Genomic DNA, 20,495 nt, shown 5'->3' with positions numbered 1-20,495 from the left:
GATGTATTGTCTCTTGCCTTTTCATACAAATATATATATGCACTGATAGTATGAGTTTTATACAATGTTGTTGTGTTATTCACAATTCATATTTAATCATGAGAATAAAGTATCTCTTCATATAAGAAAATAATTTCTCCTTTACCCATTAAAATTAAAATTATTACATGTGTAATGTTTTGTTTTAGTTTTAGAAATATTTTTTTAGCTAATAATTAAATAGGACACATGATTTTATTGGCTGAAAGAGATGATTTATCTCCTTATATCAGAAGATATATTATTCTTTCTAATCATTATTAACTTTTAAAAAAAATCATTTAAATAAATGATAGATGATACAGTAATTATATATAAATCTTTATACTATGAATGTATAGATAATCTATACTATTTATAATCATTGACTGGAATGGGCTCCATGAAACCTTTCATTATAGAATGGGTTACTACAAGTTTAACTTAATTAAAACTTAACCAAATAATTTAATAAGGTTATTTGTTTGGAATCCAATCTAACCCAATCATGACTGGGTAATATTCGGGACAAAAGGAACCAACCTCATAAATTAATATAAGGAATAAATTTGAATATTGTGTATACCATAGAATTAAATAAACATAAAATTAAAGCTATAACTAAAGTAAAAGTATATTTCAATGCACATTAAAAATTAAAATATCAATATAAGTATACTACTAAATATCATTGATTTAAGTCAATGAATCTTATTACAGAGCATAATTTAAACATCTAAAAAAATATATAGACTCTTACTTACAAGAAGTTCTACTAAGTGTCAGCATCTGGTTGGTTAGTACTAGTCCCATGATTGCTATAAAAAGAGTTTTATCATCGTTTTCAATTTGTTTGTAAGTAATGTGATAAAGAGAAGGTCAAGAAGACATTGGTCAAGTAATGTTTCTTCGATGTATAAGATAATCAAATGATTAATGATTCGATTCCTATGAATGATATTTATTAGGAGGAATAGTCATACACATAAAAGAATTAGTTATTTACCCATAAGGTGATATAATATTCTTGGTAGTACTAAAAAATGACATGATGTAAGGGTACTATGTTATCAGATTCACACAATTAAATATTTTTCACATGGAGAACAAGCAACAACTACCTGCTTTGCTTAGACGCTGTATCTATTAACTATCCTAAAGAATCAAATAAAGAAAATTTGCATAGAAAGTCGTCACTTTTAAATTTTAGTGCCTTAGATTTATTCATTTTCTATGCAAGTTTTATGTTTTTATTTTTCAGAAAAACAAATATTAGAATAACATTTTTAAAATTACATATAAAAAAGGGCAAATGTCTACACTTAATAGATGCGGGATGGGTAGATGTATACAATTCTTGCAAGTGAAGAAGTTGTTTTCGGAATTTAAACTTATCACCTTAACAATCACAAGGCAGATAACATTATCGTTGTCTCGATGTTCATGCTCATTAATAAGTCTAAGTCAGACCCAAAACTATAGGACAGGAGGTTGGGATAATCTTGTATAGCATTCTAAATCTTGGTCCAACATGCAGCAACAGCTAAAGAACTGTGATATTCAAAGCCAAAAGCAGCACATTGGAGAAATACCCAATTTCCAAATTATAAGAATCTGGTGATACAAGCAAGTACCATTGTGGATGCTGAGACTGCATCTGAGATGAGAAAACAATGACATTAAGCCATTGAAGAAGACTTCAAACAATCTATTCATGACTTTGATGATCTTGTCTCCAAATGAGGTGGCTATACAGAACATTGATACTTTTGTTCATATTGCTAATAAACTTTTCTTAATTTCACAGCTCATAAGAAAAGCAAAGTGGCTGAAATGAAGAAGGAACATAAGTAGTTTGGGATTCTCTCATCACAGCAATTCCTCTCTGCTGTATCATCATCTTCTTATGATTTTGAAGTGGAGCATTTCTTCAACAGAAACACCCCATCTAGAAAAATCATGATTTGAGATGCAGGCTCGAGGGAAATTTCCGTAAAACCACAACACTTACCGTGAACACCAAAATTACATTGGCAAAATAATATCCAAGAGACACAGCTTAGCATTGCAAGTTATGGTGCACAAAACATGTATGCCTACAGAATAAAACTATGGTTTGAGGAAAAAGTGGAAGCAAAACCGTACATGTGCCATGAATGCCAGAATTACTAGCAGCATGCTGCTGAATGAAACAGATGAGCAAGTAACGGCCATGGTGAAATGCAAATAAACTGTCATATCATGCACAAAGAAAGAGACGGTGTGGGGGAACATCACAACACATCATGAGATTCATATTAAGAAACTAAAAGTGTAGACAAAAAATAAGCTTACCAATAGTACCGATACATCTTTAATAGGGATGGTCCTGAATTAACAGTGTCATCAACCTTGAGCAACATTCTACAATGCCCTAAGAAAATTTGCTACCAAGATTCTCTGATATCCAATGAACAAAATAAACAATGATGTCAAACAGAAAAAGATACAGACATCAGAATTTTTTTATCATGAACTTGAGAATTGATCAGTTGTACAATAAAAAAGTTACCAGTCCAAACACCCTAATTTCATAGGAGAGAATTTTAATCATGTAGCACGCCGTATGCCTGTAATGACAAATAATTCTGAGAATTCTTGAATGACTAACTGTACACCATGTGAAGTTATGACTAGACACTAGATTGAAAATGGATAAAACAAAAAGGTAATGTTAATTTCTGGCAACTTAATGAACATTTTAACATTAATCTTATGAGTGTGTTTAAAATAACTAACACAGGTGATATGCACCTTAGACAATATATTTTATGATGGAAATGCTTCCGAGGGAACGTCATAACCATGCTTGAACATTTGTCCCAATATTTTCAAAACCACAGATCTCTGACCACTGCTCAAGTAAGCCTTGTACATTATCCATAATGTTTTCTTTGTGCAAGCAAGGTTCACACCTTCCATCTCAACGAGGACATTTTCCATTTCCTCAAAGCGCTTTTGTGATGCATACATGACCAACTTACAATGATATAAAGAGCGGCAGATTCTCCACCCAGCACGTTCAGCACGTCTGAGGAAAATTTCTAGCTTTTCTATTGAATTACAACGATAATAAGTATCAATTATGCATCTCATAATCTTCGTTGTTGTTACAGGGGTTTGGTGCTCAAATGCCTCATTTATTGCATTTTCCATTTTCTCTAACCAGTCCTCCTCGGAATAGAGCCTGATCAATAACACATTTAACCATGGCCTGTACTCTTCTTCTGGAATAAGCTTCAACAATGCCTCTATCTTCTTAATTCTATCTGCTTCAGAACTTTTACAATACGCACATATCATGGACCTGATCAACGGAATATCATTTTCGTTTACATAATCCCTAACCAAAGAATATGTCTCTTCCATCTTCTTTAGATTACCAGAAAGTGCATATCCACGAAGCATTAGCAAGTAGGTTTGCATGTCAGGTGCGACAAGGCTGGACTTCAACATTTGAAAAACTTTTTCCATATCGTCCCACATCCAAGCCGAGATGTACCCAGCAATTAAATGATTATAAGTGTTTATATTAAGGGGAAGGCCTAGCTCATTAATCTCCTTCAATGTTGCTTCCATGTGATCAACCAACATCAAGCGACCAAAAACAGATATAAGAATATTGTATGTGGCAATGGACGGAGTGCAATTTGCATCCTTCTTCATATCACAAAACAGGGACTGGCATCTCTCAGCAAGGCCGTTAAACATAAAAGCACCCATCAGTGCATTGTATGTGCTGGTTGTTTTGATACCCTTGTTTGTAGCCTCTCTAAAGAGTTGAACCGCGAGATCAACATTCTTAGATCTACCTGCAGCTTTTATACCCTTAGAGTACTCATAGTCATTCATCGGGTTGTCAGTGCCAGAGCTCCTTCTTCTCCAATTAAATACCTAAAAGTTCAACAACACAATCCACAAATATAAAACAAATAAGTTGTCAAATTTACAGTCTAAGTTAACAATAACATGGACCACGCAGATTTAGATTAAGTTGAGGACTCATTTGTTTGGCCTTAAAGTGTAGTTATACTACCAACAAAGTGTTGGTCTATAGTAGTGTAAGATTTCACTAGATCCCCAGACAGACAAAAGGTAAGAGTTCGATTACTGGGAGCAAAACTTGTTGGGAGGAGTAGTCAATATCCCGAAATGGATTAGTTCCTTATAGATAAGGTGAGGGGACCCTGGGTAGTACCCAACAAAGTGTAGTTTATACTAACATACTTTAAAACAGTGATTTTACAAACAAACAAAAAGGTGATTTTTTGAGAAGCTGAAAAATATAGCTTCTAATGAAAGCTAATTTTTTTTCAGTTTCCGCATTTTAGTAAAAGCCCAGCAAACAAAAAAGAACCTAAATAAGTTGGCCTTAAATCTTATGGAATAATCACTTATTTTGTCAAAAGCTGTTGCTGAATTTCAAATATACCTGGAGAGCCAACGCAGGCCATGAATCCAACTGTTTCAAAAGCTCAAGTATAGCAGATCCATCCGAATGATGAGATTGAATCAAATCAACAAAATTCTCATCCAAAATCTTCCAAACCCTATCAGAATCCGAAGCTTCACGAACCAACTCATTCCTCAAAATCGCAACCCTTTTCATGAGATCCTCCGTTGGACTAGGACGAGGCTTTTCAGTGAAAAGGGGAATTATATCTGTGACCTTGTTGGGTGGTAAGGTATTGATTTCACGCGCGAAGCCATAAGAAGTTGTTGATGCTTTGAGCAATGCGGAGAATGGGGCAATTGGAATTGATTTTGGGTTTGAAGAAAGAGAGATTCCATTGAATTGAAGTTCTGAGGAGAATCTCCACACTCGCTTCATTCTCTTCAGTGTTGGAATTTTCGATTAGGGTTTTTTATGGAGAGAATAAAACGCGGTCGTTTTGTGTTGAAATGAATAAGAGGAAGCTTTTAAGAAGGTAGGTATGAGAAGTGAAGCATGAGTGAGTAACTTATTTTTATATGTAAAAAGATTATTGATTTAATTTGAAATTACTATTACTTGTATTTCATTGTAATTGTATTCATAAGTTGTCCTTTATAATATTTTCTAATTAAATACAATTAATTTCATTGTAATTGTATTACTTGTATTTTTTTGGTTACTGGTACAATTAATTTACAAGGAATTCGTGATATATATTCTCTAGCTTGCGAGAGGGTAATGAAGCAAAAGCACGAATCTGATTCTCGTGTACATTGGATTGGTCTCATCAACTTCACTCAAGTAATCACACAAGCCTCGCTCAAGTAAGCCTAGGTCATGCATCAGGCCAAACAAGCCACAATCATGAATCAGGTCTCGGTCACAACTATTGGCCAGTTGCATCAACATGGGTCACTCCATACATCGTATAGGGGATAAGATTGGACTATTGAATCAACATCTAAATTCCGAGTTGTTACTAGAACTTTATTTCCTTTAACCCCATATTGAAATGGTGTACGGAAATTATTCCATATATGATGATCCTCACTCCGTACATCGTGCGGAACAATAAATAACTTATTTCCCGACAACTTATACTTTAAAATCAAATTCCTTCATCGGCTCATCATTATTGAATAGCCATTGGGCTAAAGTTAATTTTTCCAACCCCACCCATGCCAACAATAGGAATCACATTTAAATATGTTTTAGCTTCAGTGATTTCAAGTTTTAATAAATCCCCATATTCACTTTTATAAGAGATGTTGTTGCATTTGTCCATGAGAAATTTTCCTTAGGAATCTCATTGAGATGAAGGATATATGCATGTTTTTGAATATCCTCTATTATTATAACAATATCTTCCAAGTTGGTAACAATCTTCCTATCTTTGGAAATGAGAAAGCTAGGAAGGATGTTAGTGTTACTTACCTCTTTCTTGTTTTGAGTTGCACCATTTGTAAAAATAAGGTCAAGTAAGTCATCTACTAGACAACATCTTTGAGAGAATTATGTCAATTCTTGATCCTAACAGTCACCTATGGATGAGTTATTCAGCAACTTGACATAAACAATGTCTTCCTAAATGGTGTTCTAAATGAAGAGGTTTACATGACTCAACCTACTGGTTTTTAAAATGGTGATAAAACCACTGTATGTAAGTTACACAAGGCATTATATGGTCTCAAACATGCTCCTAGACAATGGTTTGAGATATTTAAAAGCACTCTTCTTCAGTTAGGATTTCAAAACACCAGATGTGATAACTCTCTATTCATCTCTCTTACTAGTACCTACCAACTATTTGTCTTAGTCTATGTGGATGACATAATCATAACTGGGTCATCAAACTCTCAAATTTCTGTTCTTGTTTATAAACTAAGCACTGCCTTTGCTCTTAAAGAATTGAGAAATTTAGACTATTTTCTAGGAACTAAGGTCAAACATCTTCAAGATGGCTCTCTATTTCTCACTCAAACTAAGTACATCAAAGATCTTCTCAAGAAAGCCAATCTGGAGTCTGTCAAATCTAGCATTACTACTATGGCAACCACTTGCAGACTATCCAAAACTGAGTCAAAACTCTTTGACAATCCTACTTTGTATAGATCAATAGTTGGAGATCTTCAATACACTACAATTACTAGACCTGATTTAGCTTATAGTGTAAATAAGGTGTTTCAGTTTATGGGTAGTCCTCTTGAACAACATTGGATTGCTGTCAAAAGGATCTTGAAATATCTGCAATCTTGGCATACATCTCAAAGATGATGTTTCAACTTCCTCTCTTCGTATTACTCTAACAGCACTATGTGATGCAGATTGGGCTACTGATCTTGATGAAATAAAATATGCATCAAGGGCTTGCTTGTTTGTTGGGCCTAATATAGTCACTTGGTGGTCAAAGAAGCAGCAAACAATCTCCAGATCCAGCACTGAGGCTGAATACAGAAGTCTTACCCTTGTTGCTCAAGAAATGATCTGGGTTGAGTCTTTACTTTCAGAACTCAAGATCTCACATCAAGTTCCTCTTATTCTATGTGATAACCTTAGTACTGTGAGCATGTCTCACAATCCTGTTCTTCAAAGCATGACAAAACACATATAACTTAATCTCTTTTTTGTAAGAGATAGGATTCCAGCCAAGTGAAACACATCCCTTCTAAATTTTAGGTAGCTAATGTGCACACCAAGCCTTTGGCTACTGCTAGGTTTCTAACTCTAAGAAAGCAACTTAAAGTAGTTGGCTTAGCATCCTTAGTCAACTACCCTCAGTTTCAGGGGGTATATTAGAGAATAGAGATAATTAATTTTTTTTTCTTTCTACTGTTGCAATTAACATGTTTGCCACATGCAGAAAAGAGTAGATTAGTTTGTTATAATTGGTAACTGATTTATGCAATTATCGATTTGTTATGTAGCTTTTCTATTTGCTTTCCCTTTATTTAAAGGGACAATCTTATTCCTTGTAAATGTGGGTTTTAATTCAATAAGATTTAGAAGTACATTTCTCTTCTTCAAATTCATATTTTCTTTTATCTTTTTACAAAGTAAGTCATCAAAAACATAAACAACATCTTTGAGAGAATCAAGCCAAATTTTGACATTTGCATCATGGAATTATTTCATCTCAACATCAATAACAAGAGCTTTAGTTAAGGCTGAAAATGAGTCGAACCAAGTCAAACTAGAGTTTATTTTTTTAGCGCGAGTTCGACTCAGTTAAAGTTCATAAACTGTTCGGTTAAACTCGAATTGGTTCTTTTGGATAAATTAAATAATTAATTTTTATTTTTAAAGTATTGCATAAAGTTAAGGTTAGTTTATATATTTAAATATAATGTGTATAAATGTAGTATAATATATATATATATAGGAGGAAATATAACGTGAGTATCGTACATTAAGTGTACGAGTATCATGCATAAATTGTACAAAATTCGTAAGTGTTATGATGTGTTCGATTTTAAAAAAATATTAATGGATGAGATTGAATGTAATTTGTGTAATTTAATTTTGATGTAAATTGATCACTTCTCTCTCTCTCTACACATATATATCTAACTAGTTAATGAACCTAATAAGTCGATCTGTTATAAATCTTAAGTCTGACTTGTTTAAGTAATGAACTCAATTTTTAGCTCAACTTCGACTCATTTGGTTCATAAACCAAGTTTGTTGAACTAAATAATGGGTCAAGTTTTGAACGAATACCGAGTTAATTCAATTCATTATCAGCCTTACTAACAATGACTATTTTGATTTACATTTATGATCTAAGTACTAATTTAAAATTTAATTTTCCGGTGATCAAATTGGTACATGTGAAATTTGTGAAGGCCACCAAAAAAGATTTAAGATTTAAGGAAATTTTGTAAAGACCACTACACATTTAATGTTTGCATCAAACCTTACTTTAATGGCTTTAATGCATTCACCATCTTTTTCTTCTAAATTACACATCATATTTCTTCTTACAATTTCATTGAATTCCTCAAATATTTTTACTTTTTGCTCACATGAGCATTTTAGTTCTCCATTCATTAACAGAGAAGAGACAGGTTCTAAATTTTACAAATGTATTTAAGAATAAAATTATAATCACATGACATCTGAATGGTAAATGTGACATACAATTTTTTTATGTACTTTCCTCTCTAGAGAGTATCCCGACCCATACGTTAGGATCATCTCCATTAATGGAGAGGAAAGTACATCAAAAGTAAAGGAAATAATCAATATGATGTGACATTTTTATTCCTTAAAATATAGTGACCTGACATTTTCTTCCTTGAAACTAAGTGCAAAATCAACAACTTCTCTCTTCAGTAATAGAGAGGAGTCTGACTCATTTAGTTGTGGACTTATGATTAAAGAAGATTGCCAACTTAAGTAAAAATAGAAAGAAAATAACATTGTATAAGCTAATAATAGTAATACTAATAATAATGAATGTATTGATATAGTATCAAATGTGCTTACTCATCCTCAAATATATATATCATTTCAGTATTAAATACTACATATATCATAAGTTGCTCTATATATAAATGGATATGTGATGAAGAAATGCAGCTACTCTTATATCCATCATCCATGTAGCTAGGCCACATCATCAAGATATTAGAGGAACATGATTGAGGTTCTTCAACAAAACTTCACATGCTAGCTGCTACTTCCAAACAGAAGGTGAAACACAATTTCTCACCATCTTAAATGTATATATAGTCTATTGCTCATGCATGCATTGGCTTTACTTCAAGTACCAACTCCAATTAACTTCAGCTGTCACAGGAAATTTCAATCAGATTACATTATTATCAGCATGTGGATTAAGAATGTAGGGGCTTATTTGGTTTACCAAGATATTTAATATTTTCATTATTAGTTACTATAAGGATATCATATTGTTTTCATTATGCCTCTAGCCTTCAAAGTAGGTGATGAAACTAATGTGACTTGTAACTATTCATGAACACAACATTTTAGTAAACCAAATAGATCCTTGTAAGAAATGGTGCATGTGCTTGTGCCTTGTATCCTGCAACCAGGGAGCCTCTAACCACCGAGGAGTTCCATTATTACCGGGGTATGGGAAGAGTAGAAAACTATAAGTAAGACACCACGTTTTGAACCAAAACCTTATGACATTAGTTCCATGGGCCTTTTCCACTTATAAAGTCTTTCGCTCCTCCCCACATATCTAATGTGAGACTTCACACTTGAGTAAACTCAACAGCTCGTGCCACATGCACTATGGTACATGCGACTGACCGTGCCACTGGCACTCTAGCCTGTGCCATTGGCACTACTCTGGCACATGCCTAATAATCCTAAAATTATAAGCAAGTTCCTAAACTTTCAAAAACAATGTTATCTTCATAGCACTTACTTTTTACACATACTTTATAACCATTGATCAAAAGACTTTTTACTTTGAAAGAACAGCCAATAAATGATGAATGGTTATAAAGTAGGTGTGATATGAGATTATCATTATTCAGCTATAATTGTTGTAGTAGAAAACATGATTAACATATTAACAATGGAGAGGGGCAGAGAAATTACAATGTTATTTTGAGGCTTTCCCCAATAAAATCCTTGGATGAGAACAGGGAAAACATTGCAAGCCACAAGGATATAAATCATTAATGCATGCTTGCCCATCCATTGCAAAATCATAGTCAAGCTACTATATCCACATACATCAACCTGCATCAGAAAAACAAAGTTGGGTTCAGCCAGAAGATTACTAAAGAATGATGCTATGTGATTCAAAGGTCATATCCTCATGTCTGTATCAGTGTCTTGTGTCTATGCTTCCTACTCAAGCTCAATAGCTTGGTGCTATATGATTCAAATTTCAAAGGTAGATAAGAAAGCTTAGAGAGAATTAGATATCTAACCAACAAGTATGTTCCAACAAAGAGAAAGCCTGCAGCAGCAGCAGTGACACAAGTGTAACTGAAGGAGTAGAGAACCTTATTTATATGCATTCCTACAAAAGAAGAAGATCAAAGTTAATATCTTCAAAGAATACAAATCTTAGTGGCAAAGTGTGTTATGTTTTTTCATTATTTTATTGCCTATTCTAAGGGGGAAAACCATTTCCGGATATGGTCCATTTTTTGGATAAGATCAATCCTTATCCCATTATATGAAGACGAGGAAATTAAGGAAAGCGTTTTCTCGTTATCTTTATCACGTTTCTGAGTTTTGTTTTCTGACAGGCAAAACTCTATAAATAAAATGTGAGCTCTGGTTAACTAAGTTGGTGGTATGTAACATGATCCTTTCGTTTCAGCTATTGATTTGAATGTGTTGTATATGTGTTAGATATGTTTAGATGAAGACTTTATATATTTATTTACAAAGTAATCACATGCAAGCACAAAAATGGGTAAGGAGAATTGAATGATCTTACCTAACAAGTCCAAAGTAAGACCACAAACTACAAGACAAGAAGATGGGATCATCCAGTATAGCATTCTAACTTTGTGGTCCTGCATGGATCAATAAAGAAACAACTGTGATGATACTCATAACATTAAGAGAGAAAAGATAATATAAAGAAGAATGTTAGAATTACCTTAAAGTGGATAATAATATGTCCATAATGCAAGCCAACCAAGCATGTAACAATAGCCATCACTGTACTGTAATTCCACAAAAAAGATACAAAAGTTATAAAATGTCCCTTCTCGCCGACCCAAATCTCAATATAGGATTTCATAATTTTGATCCTCCCTTGTTCCTTTGGAACGTAACGAATTAGCAATGCAATTTTTGGAGAGAAAGATACAAATTCATGTGCATGATATTTTAGGAATCCTTGCACAAGAATTGGTGTGTCCTCTCTTTGATTATGGCATTGTCATTTTTGTTAAAGGAAAAATTCTAGCCTTACACCGAACAAGTTAAGTTATGAAATGACCCTTCCATGACTCGTAGATCAGAAGACACATGGTCGTGCCCCTTTCAATATTTCATATTATATTGAGAATGACTCTCTGAAAGAACAGTATGTCCTAGTGAACTCACCTTAAGAGTCCTTCGGGATCAAAAGCGGCTTGACACCAAGAAGGAGCATCGGGAGGTAACGGTCCATAGTCAGGGGAGTTAATACTACACTCCTATTTATAATGATCAACGTAAAAAGAATGTTAAACATGTATACAAAAGAAAGAACAACATGGACTAGTAAATGGCATCGGAACATCTCAGAATAAAGAGGGATTATACCTGCATACGCGCATATATTGGTCTCCTGTACAAATGTTTTATGCCTAATATCGTACGATCAATCATCCCAACAGCGTTACAGGCCGGTCTAGTATCACCTCTTACACCACATTTTACCTAGAAAATGTGAAAGAGATGCATAAGTCCCAAGTTCAACTGAGATCAGAAGTTAAAATTTTCCTTAAAAAGAAACCAAAACTTCCAAACAAATTAGAAACTAGAAAAAGATATCAACACTAACCGAAAATGTCATTGGTGCTGAAGAAGGTTCTGTTGGAATTTGATACTCCCAATCAGGAACATACAATCCATATAACAAGCAAAGATAAAGTCCAGAAAGAAACAAAGCCACAGCCCTGTTACATATAAAACAGATTAGTAAAGGCATGGACATGATTAAAAGAAAAACGAAAAAAAAAAGAAAACTCCACAGAAATGTCATTTTTGAGACACATTGGCACTTGTCATGGCTATGATTCACATAAAAACTATGATTTCGGATAACGCTGAGGGAAAAATATGAACAAATGGCACTGGTGCTATGCGAATAAACTCTCATCATGAAGAATATTAGACCTCAATTCAGAAACTAAAACTCTATAGGAAAAATAAGCTTACCACTGGTATCGATACTTCCTTGCTAGAGACGATCCTGAATTAACAGTGTCATCGGCCTTGAGCCAAATTTCACACAATGCCGTAAGCAAATATGCTATTGCAATTCTCTGATAACCAATGAAGAAAATTAACAATAATGATTAACATACAAGAAAAAAATTACAGACAACATAAGTTTTTGTAATGAACTTGACTAATTGGCCGGTTGTACAAACAACTATGTTACCACGGTCCAAAAAAAAATTATCATGAACTTAAACAGTAATTTTTTGTTTTTATCTCATGTTCAAACTTATATTAAGGATATTATTTGATATTTCAGTCTTTCTTTTACAAATTGTAACACGGATAAATTGAAAAGCATACCTGCAGTATCCCCATCCATCTTAACTGCTTAAGATCCACTCCAAATGTCAGATCACCGAGGCGATGGAAATAACCTCCTGCAGAGGGTAAATTTACGACATTCAAAACACTACCTGATGTCTTTTAAACTTGACATTCATTGAAAAGAACAAAAAACAAACCCAATAGTTCAGTTGCCTACCTTGAAGAAAAAGGCCTAATGCGAGGAGCTTAAGAGACCGTAAAATTGCATTTCTAGATGCAACAACTCTGGAAGATAGCTTCTGTTGAACAAAAGGAGATTATGTATCATGAAAGTTCACAAGAATTCTGACTCAAGTCAAATGATATCAAACAATGTAGATTGCATAATTGAGAGCAATTCCAATACTAAACATCTTAACATACTTCTTTTTTAAAAGTAATTTGTTAATTTATGTAACAGATTCATATGGATACCTTATATGCGAGTGCAAGTGAAACGCCAACAATAAAAAGGAAAAATGGCATGACAAAATCTGCTAGTGTTAAACCATTCCATGGAGAATGATTTATTGCGGGAATGAGTCCACCAGCTTCATCCACCAGTATCATCAGCTGCATCAAAACTTGTAAATTCAGTATAAAAATGTAACGCGAAAATCCATTTATCCAAGATGTAAAGAACCTACAAACTCATATCCCAAGTCTGTATAACAATACACACATTCCATAAATTATCTAAGATCTGATTTACATAAATGAGTTTGGCACCATAAGTATATTTGGTAACACCACTAAGGAGCTTATAAGTATAAGCGAGTCAACCAGCTTATTTTTTTACCAATAAAGCTATATGTTGGTATTTGGTAAATGGGTTTATTTCAGTAAGCATACTTGTTATGGTAGCTTATAAGTTATGGTTTATTTTGTTATGCTCATATCAGCTACTCTTACCGAACAGTTTTGATCGAATCAAAGAGTTTATCGGCTCTCAACTTTGAGCTTCCTGGCTAGCTCCAGCTAGATCATGAATAGACTTACTTATATGTTCCTAACTTTGCTCATTCCTTCTCAATATGAGCCTTACTTCACTTACTTGGATTCCAAACACTAACCCATATCTCTTAAAAGTTTAATTTTATTAGGAGCATCATTCTTAGAGAATTTCGGGGTTCGAGAAGAGTAAATGTACGCATCCTTATTCTCGAAAGCAAAGAAGCCATTTCTAGGATTTGAATGAACAGTCTTCGAGTCATAAAGGCAAATAACTTTACTACTCCACTGAGGATAACCCTCTACTGTTTCAACAATTGTTAATTTAATAAATAGCTTAAACTTCTTAGTGAATGATGCATATCTTGCAACATAAAATATATGATATACATGGAACTTAAAAGATAGTAAAATAGTCCAATGCAATATGGTTTCTGAGTCATCTCCAATTGAAAAAGTAATGCATAAGTAAGGTATTAGAAGAAGGTGAATTGGGAAAGAGAACACTTAGCAGGATAGAACCTTACATCTTTATGGATTGACCCAAAAAAAATTAAGTTGGTGGGGCAACCTACCCATAAATGATAAATCTATCTAACATTACAGATATAATATATTTATATTATATTGTTAGGCAATTTATACCCAAAATTTGTATTATAATATTAAGAGAAATTAATCAGACCAGCAAAGTGTTAATCTAGTGATACAAAGTCCTACGAGATTTCAACGAATTCAATTCTTAAAAGTGACACTCGCAGGAACATGATTAGTTACTTACTCAAATGGGTGAGGGGATAACTCGGTAGTACTAAAAGAAATCTAGTGGGGCAATTGTCCAAAATAACCACAAGTTGGGTCCATCCCACCCTCTAATTATATGTCCGTAGCTCTTATCAAGAGAGTTAGTTACCGACAGATTTTGTAATCTTATTATTGTAAGGGATATTGTCAAATATAACTAATTTTATATTTTGAATAAAATCAAAACAAAATAAGAGACAATTATGAAATAATTAAACTGTACTATCCATTCTCATGTCTAAATTTTTTTATGAAGTAAGATAGTAAAAGAATTTTTTGGTGTATAAAATAATTTAGAATTAGATATATAATTAAACATCAGTATATGAAGTAATAAACATTCAAAATAATTAGAATAGTAATGATAAAAATTAGAGTAAATAAATGGTTATAAAGTGAAGAATAATTGAAATATTTTAATTTTCCTAAATAAAACAAAATACTAGAAAATCTATTTATTTATTTAATTTGAAATAAAAAGTAGAGATATTTTATGAGAGAATCGAAAGGTCAAGTGGACATAATGTGCTTTAAATTGGACGGTTTTGTGATTGATAAAGAGGTATCTTTCAAAAAAAGAAAACAATGGTTGGTTAACACTCAACACCACCAAGACCAATTCTTTTCTTCAAAGTAAAGCAAATAAATAATATACTTTCACACATGCAAGGCCTTGGATTCTCTTAATACCTAAAATCTGGATCATAAATTTAAGAGAAGAAAAAAAAATATTTTATCATTCACATTTAATCATTACAAACAAATAATGTATTAGAGCTATAACAATGATTATTTTTAATGGAATAAAAATATTTGTTTTCTTATTTTCTGACTTTTGTTCTTAAATAAGAACAATTCTGGGTTATTTTTGAGATTTAGATATTGTAGAAAAAATGTAGATAGTATTGGATCCAAATAAGAATGTTTGTTATTGTAAAAAAAAAAAGTAGATTTTATTTCATGGGAAAATATAATAAATTATAAAATAATCTATGGGATTCAAATAGGAATAGATATGTTTTTGCAATTGTGTTGCTCTATTTATTAAATGTTTATAAGTCTTTATCTACATTCCATAGATTATATAGCCTAAATTAAAAGGGTAAAATATTGTAAGAATCTGATTCTCTAAAATCTAATGTAAGCTAGCTTTTCCTTGAGTCATAATCACTTTTTGATGATTGAATGGTGGTGAGTGAGTGAGTGAGTGAGCAACATCATAAACACTTTGCTTCCTAACCTTTTTATCTTACTTTTTGGCCTAACTATATCTAACACGGAAAAAACAAACAACAAAGAATCCAACTAGATACGACGTCGTCTCTTCTTCCCAAATTAGAGACAGAAAAGAGCCATACTTATTTATTTATTATTTTCACCGGAACAATGATTAATAATTAATCTTTTTAGTTAAACATTTTAACAGCTAACAAAGACAAAATAATAAATATGATATATAATAATACTAAAAATATAAGGTTTTCTGTGTGTGCCCATCATTCTTGAGGTGGTGGAGTAACTAAGTTTCGGAACAATAATATTAAAATAAAAATAGTTTATATTTAATTTTATCAGCTTGAGATATGATTTGGGACAACAGATTCTTATCGGATTTATGAAACACAGAAAGCAGTGATAAGTATAATAAATTGATGAAGAAGGGAAAAATGTGAGTTACCACTACAGTGAAACCACGGAAGACATCAAGTGAAACAAGACGTTGAGTTTGAGGTTGATGTTGTTGTTGTTTTGTTGAAATTGAAGTAAAAGTTGAAGAAATAGATGTCGGTGACTCAACCTTGTTGTTTGTTTTTTGAGCATTGTTGAAAACAGATCTTGATTCATAGATCTGTTTTTGATGTTGTCCCATTTCTACATCTTCATCTTCATCAATGTTCTTTATAGCTTCATAACTCTTCATCTCTCAAACTTTTCTTCTTCTTCTTTTATCTCACTCTCTCTCTCTCTCTCTCTATATATACATATAATGGAGTGAGATATTTTGATATTCCCTCATGAAGTTGAAAGATAGAGATAGAGATATATTCTTAGAGCATTAGATACAATATGAGATAAGTAATAATGGTTGCATTTCTTTTACTGTATGATACTGTTTCTTCAACTTCTTTTTTGGGTTTCACTTTCTTCTCTCTTTTTATAACTCAAGTGAGAGATCATGACCCACCCAACAAATTTCTTTTCATATTTTTCTCTCTTTACTTTTTATCTGAAAAATAATTTAATTAAAATACTTTATGACTAAGCTACGGATAAGATAATAAAGCTATTACTTTTTAAAACAAAAATTAATAATGGGTGTAGCACCCTACAATATCGATTATATGACTTTACAGGATGAAAGGACGAAAATTATCGATATTATATTTTTGCGAATGAGTTAGTCTTTAAATTATATATTTAGATTTGTAAGCTGATTATGAATAGAGAAAAATGTTAGGATTATGTCTCACATACTAAATTTGTACTCTGACTAATTGTATAGACTATTTTTATATCATGAAATTGTTTTATTATTTGTTTATAAATAAAAAACTTATACACTTATTCTTGTTAATTTTATTTTGCTCATAGTATCCTTATGGTCAAAACTAAGTAATTTCAGGATAGAAAATATTTGTTGGATTGTTATGTTTTATTTTATGATTGGAAGAGAATAAATAATATTTAATTATAGTTTGTCATTTACACTTAAAGAGAGTGAAGTATATCTTGATATATGTTAATACATATAACGTAGGGAGGGAGAAATAAAATAATGATTTATTGGCGTTTCAATTCATAGAGGTTTTGTTATAATTAGCAAGATATCAGTGTATCGCTACTTATTTGCTGCAAGATTAATAACACATATTACATGTACATTTATATGGTTAAGAAACATATGCTACTTGTGCATTCGTATTGTTAAGAACACACATATGACCCGTACATTCGCATGACTAAAAACACACATGTTACTCATGCATTCGCATAGTTAAAACACACATATTACTTATACATTCATATTATTAAGAATACACGTCTTACCTTTGTATTTCAATATTCAATAACATAAGAAAAATAAATGACAATTTTTAATTTGAATTTTCTAATGGAAATAACAAAGTGAAAGTCTGAAACATGATATCATATTATTTTTATTAAAATAAATATTTTAAAATTTATAGAAAATGGAATGATTTTTTCAATTTTAAATACGATTTTTTTAATGAAAAATGGAAATCAAATCATTATAAGTTTTTTTATTAAAAATATATTTAAAAGTTATAAAAAACTTCAATTTGGAATTTGATTTTTCAATTATATATATTTAAAAGTTATAAAAACCTTCAATTACATGTGAAGAATATGTGACATGTGGCATAAAATGTGAGAAGAATATGACATGTGACATGAAGGAAAAACATGTGAGAAAGATGTGACATGTGGCATAAAAGAGATTTTAAGATGGGAAAATGTGAGGAGAATATGACATGTGGCATGAAGGAAAAATATGTGAGGAAGATGTGACATGTAATATAAAAGAGATTTTAAGATGGGAAAATGTGAGGAGAATATCACATGTGGCATGAAGGAAAAACATGTGAGGAAGATGTAACATGTGACATAAAAGAGTTTTTTTTATTATATTGTTAATAGAAGTTTAAAAGTGTTATCCATCATTTATCATATTTTGCCCATCCATTTTAAGATCAACATATATGATTTTAATTGTTATTATTATATTAGTTTTTATCATATTTTTTATAAGAAAAGTTAAGAGAATAAAGGTAACATTGATCTTAAACCGTTCCTCTAACTCTTCAAGTTAACATTTTAATTTTTATTATTTAATTTTAATTACGATCTATATATTTATTATTACTTATGAAAATGAAAACTAATAAATTAATTAGTGTTTATAAAAATTAGTTATTATTACTTTTAAAAATGGAAATTAATAAATTAATTATCATTTAACTATATAATGATAAAAAATCATTATTTATATAGAAAATAAAATTATTTAATTAAAATAAATAAATAAAATGTATAAAAATAATAATAAAATAAAATAATGGTTATCATGAAGGATGAAAAAAAATAGGAGTGTCATCTTGGAGCTACTATTTTGGAGTTTTCTTGTGTTCTTTTTGTTTATTGTTGAACTTAATAGGCAATTAGGCATGATAAAAAATATGTCAATTTTGAAATGTGAATTAATAAAGTTATTATCTTAGATTTCAAAATTTTGATAGGGAAATGTTAGTCTCCTCATTTTTTTGAAAAGAGGATTATCCTCTGATAATTGTTATTATCAGGTACCATTATTATGTTATTTTTAAAATTTTGTTTTATTAAAATTTTGTACTCTTTTGTATTTATTTTAGGAGTTCTTTTATTTTGGATAGGATTTATAATTAGAAATAATGATTTTTGAAATTCAGAACGGTACTTACCTTGTTTGCATTTAAAAAAAAAGTGGAATTGATGTGATTTGATTGATGAAAGTGAATGTGATTAATGAGTATATGGTTCCTTCCTGATACGTTAAGACAGACTCTGTCACATAAGAAATCCATATTTTTTATCTCATAATATTATATCCCTTCATCTGTTATAAGTTGTGATTAGTTAAAAAATATTTAATAACTAAATTTTTAACTTGAATTTATTTATTTCAACTAATCATAATTCATAACACATGAAGTAATAAAATTTGTGAGACAGAAGATCTCTACGTAAGCCTACAACAACAACCAAATCACTCCTTAGATTTATGCCAATCTTGGATCTTGCTTTTACTTTATTAATTAATCTTATAAATTTCTGTGTACATGAAAAATAAAAGTTTAAATGAGTGTATAATTAGCCTGAAAGTAAGTGAAAATGGAACTTATTAGATATCATAAATAAATATGTTAAATGAGACTAATTTAATATATATTTAATATTTTCGGAAACCATTTAAAAAATTTGAAGGACTTTTACTTTACTTTATTTATCTTTAAAAACAGAGTTCTACCAATTCTTAAAAGTACTCTATGACATATTAGAAACAAATGTATTTTTGAGAAGAAACATTTTCAACTAATAAAGCTTTACAAAACTCCTCCATGGTAGATTGAGTAATCCAACCTATGTATATGAGGCTTTATAAAACAAATGACATTATCAACGAACAATAGTTGGTCCTCCTCTTGAAAGTCTTAGAGGCTCCTAGATGCCAGAATCCACTTTTTGGGAATGAGAAGTGCAATTTTTTCATGCAAACAACACAGAGATAGAGAGACATTGGGTCACCCTCTAGTTAGCTTAAAGCTTTCCAAGTGAAGTAGCTTCTTTACCCGCACTCATTCATGCAAGTACGATAACTCTTGTTTATTTTTTTACTACATCTAGGCAGTGATGCAACTACCCTTGCTCTATTGACATTGTACCCGGGTAAGGTACATCGTATTGTTTATGAGCAACTACCTAGTATTAGCATTATCATACCGTTTGTTTAGCAACTCTTGTAGCATGTAACACAAACATTTCAGGGTATTGGGTTCCTCTTATTTTCCTTACTAACATGAGAGTCATGTTGTCATAGTGAACAAAAGCCTTCAAATTAGAGGGAGTTTTTGGCCCACCACATTTTATTAATGCTTAGCTTTGTGGGGAATGATTAGCCACTAGTAGAGACTGAAAATAAGATTTTCAGATAAAAGATTCAAAAGGTTTTAAAGTCCAATTAGTTATAAGAAAAAGAGAAAGTAGTAGATAAGCTGAAAAATACTTCAACACCAATGGATAGGCCCATACATATACTTCAAGTCCCTGCACAAGTTAGAAGCCTTCAAATTAACACAACACCCAATTATCTGTTAAGCTAAATGCACCATCTTCATGCAGCCTAGTGCATGAACTCGTGACTTTATTATTACTAAACAACAATCTTACTATTGTATTAAGGTCTAGTGGTTTAAATTATAGACTACATCACCTAATATAACCACGATATTATGATTAT

The 20,495-nt window shown here is 31.5% G+C and overlaps 3 protein-coding genes across 6 annotated transcripts; 1 reads left to right on the top strand and 2 right to left on the bottom strand.

The window, feature by feature from the left end:
• Nucleotides 1,342–4,987, bottom strand: LOC109356522 (pentatricopeptide repeat-containing protein At2g30780). 4 transcript variants are annotated; one of them, XR_002108751.1, is made up of 4 exons: nucleotides 4,490–4,987; nucleotides 2,812–3,951; nucleotides 2,570–2,627; nucleotides 1,342–2,457 (listed from the first exon to the last, which is right to left on the bottom strand). XR_002108751.1 is itself a non-coding variant. In XM_019599877.1 (3 exons), exons 1-2 carry the CDS (start codon nucleotides 4,886–4,888, stop codon nucleotides 2,827–2,829), a joined length of 1,524 nt encoding a protein of 507 aa, XP_019455422.1. In that variant the 5' UTR covers nucleotides 4,889–4,987; the 3' UTR covers nucleotides 1,343–2,457; nucleotides 2,812–2,826. The 4 variants fall into 4 exon arrangements, 3 of the variants coding, with proteins under 3 accessions (XP_019455422.1, XP_019455421.1, XP_019455420.1); XM_019599877.1 differs by lacking the exon at nucleotides 2,570–2,627 and having other exon boundaries at nucleotides 1,343–2,457; XM_019599876.1 differs by lacking the exon at nucleotides 1,342–2,457 and having other exon boundaries at nucleotides 2,509–2,702.
• Nucleotides 6,539–7,103, top strand: LOC109356135 (uncharacterized mitochondrial protein AtMg00810-like). The gene is made up of 2 exons (XM_019599471.1): nucleotides 6,539–6,686; nucleotides 6,802–7,103. Exons 1-2 carry the CDS (start codon nucleotides 6,539–6,541, stop codon nucleotides 7,101–7,103), a joined length of 450 nt encoding a protein of 149 aa, XP_019455016.1.
• On the bottom strand, nucleotides 8,927–16,481 carry LOC109357416 (heparan-alpha-glucosaminide N-acetyltransferase-like). Its single transcript, XM_019601371.1, has 13 exons — nucleotides 16,158–16,481; nucleotides 13,160–13,297; nucleotides 12,903–12,984; nucleotides 12,722–12,798; nucleotides 12,356–12,462; nucleotides 11,979–12,093; nucleotides 11,738–11,854; nucleotides 11,537–11,628; nucleotides 11,085–11,151; nucleotides 10,920–10,998; nucleotides 10,402–10,493; nucleotides 10,064–10,207; nucleotides 8,927–9,280 (listed from the first exon to the last, which is right to left on the bottom strand). The coding sequence occupies exons 1-13, from the start codon at nucleotides 16,398–16,400 to the stop codon at nucleotides 9,254–9,256; spliced, it is 1,380 nt and encodes a 459-aa protein (XP_019456916.1). The 5' UTR covers nucleotides 16,401–16,481; the 3' UTR covers nucleotides 8,927–9,253.

Source organism: Lupinus angustifolius, chromosome LG09 (assembly GCF_001865875.1).
Source record: "Lupinus angustifolius cultivar Tanjil chromosome LG09, LupAngTanjil_v1.0, whole genome shotgun sequence".
In the NCBI taxonomy this organism is placed as follows: domain Eukaryota; kingdom Viridiplantae; phylum Streptophyta; class Magnoliopsida; order Fabales; family Fabaceae; genus Lupinus; species Lupinus angustifolius.
This window is presented reverse-complemented; position numbering and strand designations above follow the sequence as displayed.

Coding starts and splice junctions, on each gene's coding strand:
- LOC109356135 (XM_019599471.1), top strand. CDS start 6,539: ATGGCAACCACTTGCAGACTATCCAAAACTGAGTCAAAACTCTTTGAC. Junction 6,687..6,801: donor TAAGGTGTTTCAGTTTATGG/GTAGTCCTCTTG, acceptor TTACTCTAACAG/CACTATGTGATGCAGATTGG.
- LOC109357416 (XM_019601371.1), bottom strand. CDS start 16,400: ATGAAGAGTTATGAAGCTATAAAGAACATTGATGAAGATGAAGATGTA. Junction 12,463..12,721: donor GATGGATGGGGATACTGCAG/GTATGCTTTTCA, acceptor ATTGGTTATCAG/AGAATTGCAATAGCATATTT. Junction 10,999..11,084: donor ATATTATTATCCACTTTAAG/GTAATTCTAACA, acceptor TGATCCATGCAG/GACCACAAAGTTAGAATGCT.
- LOC109356522 (XM_019599877.1), bottom strand. CDS start 4,888: ATGAAGCGAGTGTGGAGATTCTCCTCAGAACTTCAATTCAATGGAATC. Junction 3,952..4,489: donor GGCCTGCGTTGGCTCTCCAG/GTATATTTGAAA, acceptor TTGAACTTTTAG/GTATTTAATTGGAGAAGAAG.